This window comes from Lethenteron reissneri, chromosome 53, assembly GCF_015708825.2.
Source record: "Lethenteron reissneri isolate LAM-NWPU_2019-01 chromosome 53, ASM1570882v1, whole genome shotgun sequence".
NCBI lineage: Eukaryota > Metazoa > Chordata > Hyperoartia > Petromyzontiformes > Petromyzontidae > Lethenteron > Lethenteron reissneri.
Window position 1 is genome coordinate 9,785,634 of NC_083831.1, and position 10,039 is coordinate 9,795,672.

General features: G+C 46.6%; 1 protein-coding gene across 1 annotated transcript in view; it reads left to right on the plus strand.

The window, feature by feature from the left end:
- Positions 1 to 9,787, plus strand: part of LOC133356379 (exportin-1-like) — a 65,767-nt gene extending 55,980 nt beyond the window's left edge. Inside the window, exon 25 of the mRNA XM_061573858.1 lies at positions 301 to 9,787. Coding sequence (XP_061429842.1) covers positions 301 to 447 — 147 coding nt within the window. The 3' untranslated portion in view covers positions 448 to 9,787. The remainder of the gene's footprint in view (positions 1 to 300) is intronic.
- The last annotated feature ends 252 nt before the right edge of the window (positions 9,788 to 10,039 follow it).

Here is a 10,039-nt window from a genome sequence, read left to right on the forward strand (position 1 = left end):
AACTGCGGCGTTAATTTGTATACGTCGTCGGTATCAGCTTGCAGGAATTTTGGTCCATTATTATGGTATTGGCTACAAAAGGAATTGTCCTATTCATAACCATTCTCAATTTCATCTGAGCACGGGGGAGCCATGCTGAGAGAGCTTTGAGACGAGGGGCACTTAAAATGTATTTTGCACCGTATGTAACCGACTATGCTAATCGGAGGTGCACTCTTGCTCACGGTCGACGATGACGAATCTGAATCGTGAATGACACACCGTGTCTTCTCACCGCCGCCATCGCCCTCCCTCTCCCAGGAGTTTGCAGGGGAGGACACGAGCGACCTGTACCTGGAGGAACGCGAGTCGTCGCTGCGGCAAGCGAACGAGGAGAAGAGGAAGGTGCAGATGTCGGTGCCGGGCATCCTGAACCCGCACGAGATCGGGGACGACATGTGCGACTGACGCGCCCGATCACCCCGCCCGTCCCCGTGTCCGTCCATTTACCCAGATCGCACGGCGAACCCGGCCCCAGTAAATTCACACTGGACACAAAATCTACGCTTCCAGGTGACCGCGACGGGACGAGAGGATGGCGTCGCGAGGCCGTGCGTTTAACGCGTTTAGTTTATTGTGCTCGGCGTAGTTTTTTTTCTTTTTCTCTCCGACGAGAGCGCGAAGGTGTCGAGTGAGCTTTCTGTTTTCTTCGCCCCCTCCCCGGACTCCCCTTTTATATAAATGTGCGCGAGAGCGGCCTCCTGTTTTATTTAAACGTTGGGCGATTTGTCTTTTGTTTTTAACACGTGACCCGAGGGACGGTTTCACTCTAGCAGTGTGCGCGCGCGATTAACGGCACCGTCCGTTTCCCGCACCTCCGATTAGCGCGGTCGGCTACGTACAGCGCGAAAGACGTTTAACATACATACATACAGCCGGTGCCAAGTGACGGCTCTGTTGGTACAGATACATCTGCAATGTAATCTGCCAATGTCATAACATGTATAACTGTCCTAACATGTATAACTGCACCCACACACCATTGTACTGAAGTCTTGGAGTCAAGATACCCACTCACATATGCCCTTCACTGACAATTTTATGGAAAATATGAACTTTTAAGTGAGATGAGAAATGCTGCCATGGTATAATGAATGGCTGGCTCGCGGGACTTTAAACGCAGTGGTCACCAGTTCGATCTCCAGGTGTGACAGTAAAAACAATTGCGCAAGTTGTGTAAATCTTACCTGCCCCCCCACCTCTCCCCCCCCTCCCGGCTTCTGCCCACCTTGCAGTATAATTGGGTATACCACAGTTAGTCATCGGAAGGTCGTGTGATGGGGTACTTACAACCTCTTCCAAGACGCCTGACCAGCGTGGGAGAGTAGACCAAACATAACTTCTATAAATGGATTCTCAAGCTCCCTTTAGTGGAGGCCCTTCTGAACAACAGTGGCATTGAGGAAGCAATTGCAGGGTTGCACCTTGATCTTTTGAAATGTTAAAACACCAACTGGTACTCCCGCAAATAACAGTACAGTAAATACGCGGTAGTAGATGCACTCCTGGAAAATGCTGCGTTAAAGCGAAAACAATTTGCCCATAAAGAATGTAAGGGTAATGTTTGGTGTGATACGATGTACTACACACATACAGCGAGATGGCGGGACAAAGAACTGAGGGTAACGCAGCCGCATTACTGTATCACTCCGCGTACTTTTATCGTTACCGGTAAGCCGCGCAGCTCAAGAAAGTAGGTTATTGTTGACCGCTGGAAACCACGTTACAACGGTGCGCATTCTGCGTTGCGCGAAAAGTTTTCTCGAACGGAAGAAAAACACGTTTTGTGAACAACACGCGTGAAGCAAGGACTTTTACCTTACAATGGTTATTGCCCTCTTCTAAATGGAACCGTCTTGCCCCATTGTGCCCACCACGATGAAATCCTGGGCTTGTCAATTCAGGTGATGCTGGAGGAGCACATTTTAACCATCGCTGTTGAAGTTTGGCGTTGTTTTCCACTTGGTGATCTTACACTCGCCTGGCGGTCTGTTAAGTTGCAGGGAGTTGCTGTCAATGAACTACAGGATTTACCATCGCCTGTTTGTCTGCTCTGTGCATGCGTTTGTTGAAAGGTCACAGGGCAAGTTGTGACCACCGCACGACATGGTGCATCTGAATTGTGGCATTTTAGGCAAAAGCTTTCGTTCGGTTTGCATGGATCTGCGAGTGATTCAACCCGTTTTCCAGACGCAACAAAATCTGCCTTGATTCAGAATCTAATATCTCACTTTCTCCCACCCCCATCCCAAGCTGACATCTCCATTACATTGGCATTATCAAACAAATTGTCTAAACCGTCTCGTTCCAAACCGTGACTTCCGTATCAGGATTATTCAGCCACTGCAGGTTCTTTGATTGCGAATGAACAAAAAGCGGGTACACTTTTATGTTGGAGAATGTGGATCATGACAACAACAGCAAATGGTCTTGGCCCCAGATTAGAACCACAGGGCATTCAAGAGCCACTTTGAGGCTTTGTAAATTCCCTGCAGACCTCACCAGCCAGCTGTGATAGGGAATCAAATCCTCCAATCCTTGGAAACTGGCTGAGTTGTGCAGCTGTGTGTCAGCCAGCCGTGGGTGTGTGTCAGTGAGTTGTGGGTGTGTGTTAGTAAGCTGTGGGTGTGTTAGGGCACAGAAGTTGTTTGTCAGCCTGCAGTGTGTTAGGGCACAGAAGCAGTGTGTAAGCCAGCAGTGGGTGTGTGTTAGGGGACAGCAGCTGTGTTTCAGTGAGCAGTGGGTGTGTGTTAGGGGTACAGCAATAGCCACATTCGTCTCTCTATTCCATCTCCTGGTTGTTTTTTTAATACACTGTGTAGTGCCCTGACAGGTTATCCCGTAATTACAGCCATGCCATGCCCTTAACGGTTTTGTCAGGAACTTAAAGCTGCCCTACATATATCTGGTTTATACTGACAGTGTCATTAGCGAGCACCTATTAACAGTGGAATGAGTGAACTAATGTTGTGGTGGAAACGGCATTGTGCATTCCAGTGTCGGTGCTGACCACACAACATGTATGCGTGTGTGTGTTTGTTGAACTTCTTTCGCACTGCACATAGCCAACTATGATAATCGGAGGTGCGGGGGAAGGACAACAAACTAAATTTAAAAAAGTAGTTAGAAAGAAATGAGTTTTCAATGTAGATTTAAAAGTGCATAGCTCCAGTGGCTTCCTAATATCAGAAGGAAGAGCGTTCCAGACAGCTGCAGAAGCGCATCTGAAAGGATGCAATGGCCAGCCAAAAGCCGCTGCTGTTTGCCAGGTGGTCGTCATCTCTAATTATCGGTGACCTAGGAGGGGGCAAGGCCAACCCATTCCCAGAAGGTCATGACTTGTGATGAAACGTGGTGCTTGGTGTCACGTGTGAATCTCCATACTGCTACTGCCTTAACCCCCCCACCCCCGTACGTGACCGACAGAGCCCAGGTTTTGTAGTCGGCTCGTGTTGTGTGAATTTGGTGTACCCGGCGAAATCCTTGCGATCCTTCTTTCTCCCAAGTCGGGGATCACCCGTCAAACTCGCCCGTCCTGCTTTCTGACAAAACAAAATAAGTGTCGACCAATCGCGGGGGTACCTGGATATACGGTTCGGCGCGTTCATAATGGCAACGTCAGGGGGCCTGAGCCAGCAGCGCTGAGATTCCTGGGTTCAAATCCGGGCACCTGTAATTCAACCCCGTTTTGGCGGCCCAGTCGCTAATGACCGCACGACAAAAACGATTGGGTTACAACAACAACAAAAAACGAGCGATTTAATAAGCAAAAAGAAACGTCGCAGCGACACGTATTGTAATGGGAGCAAAAGAATGGCAAACGACTTGCACGCTCCGGAAACACGAGTGCCCTGCAGTTTTCAGTGGCCGTGGTGAGATCGCTTTCTGGAAGAGACGCCAGAAGTGGTTGTAATCAGTGCCCCGTTCTCTCCGGGCGTCCTTTCGACCAAATTTTCGCAAGAGGGGCGGCCGTGTGCCGTCTTCTGCAGCGAGTTTTGCCGTAAGGACATTCCTTCGCTTCGTGCCTTGGCGCCAAACGTACAATCGGGATGTTATATTGATGGAATTCCCCCCACCCCCTTCCCCCCCCACCACCTACTGTATATACTTCTGACAGATTCAATTGATAGTATTTTGACAACCGTGGTGCAGAAACAAAACACTTGTACTCTGACGTTACCAAAGTTATTAATTTCTCTGGTTTTCGGGTTGGATATTAGCACGTTGATTCTGGTGTTGGTGGTGGTTGTTTTGAGTGAAAGTGAGCTGTGTTGTTGATGAGGATCTTAGGGGGTTAGTGCTGTGTGTGCATAGTGGTCACCGCCGCATTGACCACGTGATTTAGAAGCAGCCGTTTTGTAGAGCCAGGTTTGAACACAAGCACCTGCCAAGCCCGACTCCCATAGACATCCCACTTTGCCAGTAGTTTAAATGGGCACCACACCAGCTTTGAACAGAGACCCACACTTCAATTGTAACCCAGACACCACTCCTCGTGTGAGCTAAATGGGCACAGCCTCTTGTCAGCCAACACTGGGTTTGTACGGTTTTAAAATGTATTTCCTATACGCATGGTGCTACAAGAACCCTGAATGAAATGTGTACTTCTTTGTCATGTAGGATTTGTCTGGAGTGATTTGGAGAAATTTAAGTTTTGTTTGCTTGGATGCCCGTGAGGACTCGGCAGTGATTTGATATTTCTCGAAGAATGAGCGAGCGGTCTTGCATTAAATAAAACGTGCCCTCTTTCTGCAAGTTATAAACAACTCAGGTGTACCGTTGGGAAACTTTACGTGACTTTTCGAGCGACTTTTGTTGCTGTGGAGTTTTGCAGATGACTTTGACGACAGATGACTGTCCACAAATGACTTTGACCACAAATCGATCAAAATATATATTTTTTGGTCGTTCTTTTTGAAGGCACAAGCATCGTAATATATCCAAAACGTCGACTGGCGTAGGGCCGACGAAGTAGACATTACAACAAAACACCTTTATTCGTTCTGTGCACTGGCGGAGCCAGTGGGGGGGGGGTGGCACATGCCCCCCCAATGATCCGATCGAAATCCAAATTTTGATCGGATCATTGAGGTTTTTTAGTAATAAATCGGCATTTTTGCGACCCCCACTGCCGCTGTGTAGCATATTATTACGTGCCAGGGAATTTATGAGACGATAGGACAATAGTCTGCGTCCATAATTGACAATAAGTAACGGCAAAGCGGTTATAAGTGACTCGCATAATTGTGCGCAGTTGCGTATACAGTCCACGACTTCCCTGAAGGCAAACACCTTCAGCGAGCGCGATGCCGATCACACACGGTTCGAATTCGACCCTCGATCGATAGCTGTGCCATAGTCGCACACGCGTCGAATAAAAAGCACGGGAAAAGTACTTCCTCACAACTCCTATAATTTTTAATTGCTGGAGGGGTTGCCCCCCCCCCCCTTACCTGAAAATCCTGGCTCCGCCATTGATTCTGTGTCCCAGATGACCCAAATATCTCTCATACGGGCAGGAACCATTATGGTAATTTAAAACTAATATAATAACCTGGAACAGAGAAACAACCACAGTAGTGTATGTCCCTAGCGTTCCCTCTAACCCCCTTCTGCATCTGTCCCAAGAATTTGACCCCAAGATTTCCTTTGCTGTGTGCAATGCAACGGTAACCTTCTCACCCTGTACAGTGGTCGATTTATGAGTGATTAAGCTACACATTCTATTTAAATTGAATATTAAATTCGTGTATAGTAGTTTGTTTCCTTTCACCTATTTACGGCTGTATATTGCTGGAGAATTCGTTTACACGAAACAGGCTGCCATTATTTTGAGTTTGTGGCCGGTGTGTGTGTGGTTGTGTTGCGGTGGGTTATGGCGTTTGTTCCACATCTCTCTTGCCGGGTGCCCCGTGCCAATTTTCCCCGCACAGATCTCCGCTGCCCGACCTTTTTAAGCGAACACAAAGCCAATTCTGAATTGCTGAGCACTGGCATTCATCGATGTCAGAAACCGTAGCTTGCTGAGCTTGGATATGTGAGACCCACAGTTGATGGGTTTTTTGTACTGTCAGACTGCAGTAACTTACAATAATTCAAATAGACAACATATGACGTGTGCAATTCATAATCGGACACAAGTTAAAACGCAACTCAATTCGATTCAAAGGTGGGTCCCACACCCGAGTGACCAGTCGTGCAACTCAAATCATTGCCTGCAACTGCTTTTGCCCGTATCTAAGCGAGTAGTTGCACAACACGGAAATTAAACTACGCATTCGGGATTTTAACGACCAATCGTAGTCGACAAACGTGTCGCGTGATGAAATACGTCGCTGCGAATACGCTGAGCACATCGCTTGCAAATAGTTCCGGCTGTATGCTTCTGGTCGCACAATACATCAGTCACTTGTGCACAAAATTAAGCCGATGGAGAAATCTTCACCGTAACACTGATTTAGCGAAGGTGGCATAAACTGAAGTGTCATTGGCTAAACAGGTCAAGTTTGCTGTTGATTCTTCAGTCAGTATATCATTAATTTTAAGCCACACTGTCGTCATTCAAATAATGATGTTTAGAATCCATCACAAGCCCGAATAGCACATGGCTTGGCATTCCTTCTGCCAGAGATGCAGCCCTTGTGTTAATTCATGAGCTCACAAGAGCCCGTGTAGTAACCGCTGTGACAGCCCCCAATACCTGTGTGACGCTACGAGCCCCCCACGTGGTATGGGTGTTGTGTTCCCGTTGTGGTCCCTCCAGCCACAAAACAAGAGGTAGCTTAACACCTCGGTGAGAGGGGAACGACCCGTCTAAGGATCAATCCCGCCCCCCCCCCCCCCCCCCCAGGCACAAACTAGTGCCATCAAACTGCTATCCTGTACCTTCGATGGGCGTTGTTGGCTACGTACGGCACAAAAGATGTTCTAAATACACGCATAGGAATTCATTGTCAATCTGCCGCCGGACGTTTTTAAACCTAACGTTAGCAACGTGAAGTACACTTTACGGAGGTATATTATGAGATTATATAGCAGCCCACACTTTGTACGCTGAAGTTCCCCGGAACCGTTCGGCTTTCGTCGGACACCCCAGGAAAAAAGCGGTTTCCTTCCCTTTTCATGCCGAACGAAAGTCGCGTGTGGCGGACTTGGGCGAGGGATTGCGCACACGTAGGGAAGCGCGGCACGCTTCATGGAAACTTTCGTGATCAGCACAGAAACCAGCGGCCAGGCCGGAAGTGGCCCCCACCGCTCAGCAGAGTTGAAGCAATAATAATAATCATTTAAATGTATAAAGCGCCCTTAAACAGTTGTTCTCGCCGAGTCTTGCGATCACAAGACTCGGTGATCACGAGGGGGCCCGTAATCCTTTCCACAAATCGAGCCTCGATCACAAAAACATCACTTGAGGCTTAAATTCACAGAGAGAGAGAGCATTGGAAAATGGCAGTGCGCGTCGAGGGAATTTGCTTCTAGGGCATAATGTTCCACCTTTTAGATGGTCTAAGGATTTTAAATTGTTGAAGGTAATCATTGCAAACGTTTATTAATTGGGGATGACTTCCATCTGAATTTAAACAACCAATTTTTGTTTAAATAATTACACGGTTTTAGATTTTAAGAAATATTGTCAAAGCGATTCCACCCAAAATTATATCCCTGTACACTTCACGCGGCAGTCCATTTTCCAAGCTGTTATCATCTCGTTCAACATTGAAGCCTCATCCAATGCTCTTGACAAACAGCTCCAGCAAATTCCTTTAAAAAGCGAAATACCAATTTGCGTTAATTATCTATTCATCCCATTTGGTGTCATGAACAGTTATTTTCTTTAACGTGCAATTTGAGTTTTGGCCAATTTAGACAAACAAACATTTGAATTCTGACACAGAACACATAAGTGGCTTATTATTGAGACTCACAGGGTATTGAGCATCCAGAGAGCGATGCGTTTCTGAAAATATTGCACAAATTGCCGGGCGGTTATGTTGAACCATCGGTCTTTTGCGACCGAATTTACTGCTTAACATGTGAGAACGGTGAGCCGTTGGGGATGATGATACCACATCCCATCATCCCCTTGCATGCACCCAACAAGGTCAGTGCACTTGGCGGCTCATTCATCATTGCCATTAAACAATTCTTCAACAAATGAAGACCGAGCGCTCAACAGTATTTTGGAATCGCTTTTTCAGAAATTACCTTGAGCACGGATATTTCCTTACTGTGCAATTGTGGGGTTGGTTTACACGTGACTCATTCCTCACCCTCATCCGATCGAGCGAGTTCGTATCGGATTCTATTGGCATATTCACGAAGGTGATGGGGGCGGGGGGTGCACTGTGTTTCACTACAGCTATAGTAGTGCTTTGACTATAAAGATCCTATCTAAATTGGCTCACGTATGCGGGGGTCACCCCCCACCTTTTCCAAAAGGCACACTCAGCTCACACCGGAAACCGAGCCTTGAGTTTTACGGCTGAATCCCCCTCAAAATCTTGCAAGTTAAGTCTCCTGCAACTGCTTTGTCCACGTCTTGGCAATGAGTTTTGCGCACCAGCCACGCCCTTTAGAAAATACATCCCCCCCCCGCCCCTCTTTTCTGATCAGCTCCCCTGCCCCTCGCCTCCCCCACGCACGCACAGAATCGTCACGACCAATAAATAATTAAAAGAGTAACTTCACAAATGTTCACTTGTCAAAAAAAGATTACGTTGCTACAAATAGCTGAGCAAGGTGGATGCTTGAAAGTGGAATGTGTCTCCGTTGTCAAGCAAAAACCCGGCTGCGCAACTGCTCTCGCGACCGGCATCGGAGACGTCCACACCTCCTTGAGATCTGTTGCACGAACCTCGGTTGCATGCAACCACACCGAATCCCTTTCTACGTGCGGACGTCTGTCTTGGTTGCTTGCGCCTGAAGTGGGGGGGGCGGGGGCGAAGGAAAGACATTGGTGTCGGGTTCACTGGGTTAGGGGATGACCCCCTTTTTTCAAATTGTTGTAGCATTGTCTACAAAACAGCCCACGGTAAAGAGGCAAGGGCAGGGAAGTGAACCTGGTGGGCTGCGACGGTGAGATTATTGACCGGTTGTTGAATGTGCGGCCTGCCGCGGCAGCTGCTTAAACCGTCGGTGGTTTTTACTTTTGAATTTACCGTTTCTGTATCGTTGCTGTTCTTGTTATAAAGTTATTTTCGACTTCACGTTTCCTCAATGAGGACTCTTCAGCTCCAGTTTGTGAGCTGTTAGCTTTGTAAGTATGGCAACAACTTTAAGACACTTGTAGTATAATATATACATATATATTTTTCCCCCCGGTTATTAAAATGTAAGTGTAATTGTAGCACGGGAGACTCGCTAAGCTCACATTTTTTTGCGAAAAATGTTAAACGTAAAAAAAAAACGTTATTTTTTGCGCGTGATTACTTTGTTGGTATTTTTAATTTTGATACTTGGCTTTTGTTAAGGCATTTGGAAAGGGTCTTTTTTTGTAATTGCTCCCGAGTATAGCGAGTGCATTTGTAAATTGTACACGGTCCCCCAAATGTTAATGAAAACCATTGCTTTTATTTATTTTTTTCCCCTCTCAAATGTTGACTTTTTTTTTGCTCTAAAGGCTCGGTCGGGATCGTTGAAAACAGTTTTAATAAAAAAAACTATTCTTATGGTAATCATTTCTGAAAGCTCTTGCAAATCTGTCAATTTTTAAGTTCTCCGCTCAAATAAAGTTTTATTTGGACACAGATTTTGTGTTTGAAAATGTTTTGAGAGAAAAAAATCTCGATGTACAAACATGTATGTATTACGATGTATTTATTACTAAAAGTGTTGCATCCCGTAACCGTGAGAGACAATGATGGTGATTACTGTCATCCATACTTTCATTGCAAGTGGATCTGGTGGAACATCATCCAAGAATTTCGGTGGAAGTCCATCTCCATCTAATCAGGCGGTAACCCACCGCGTGACAATTTTCTCCTTGGAGATATCAGATTAA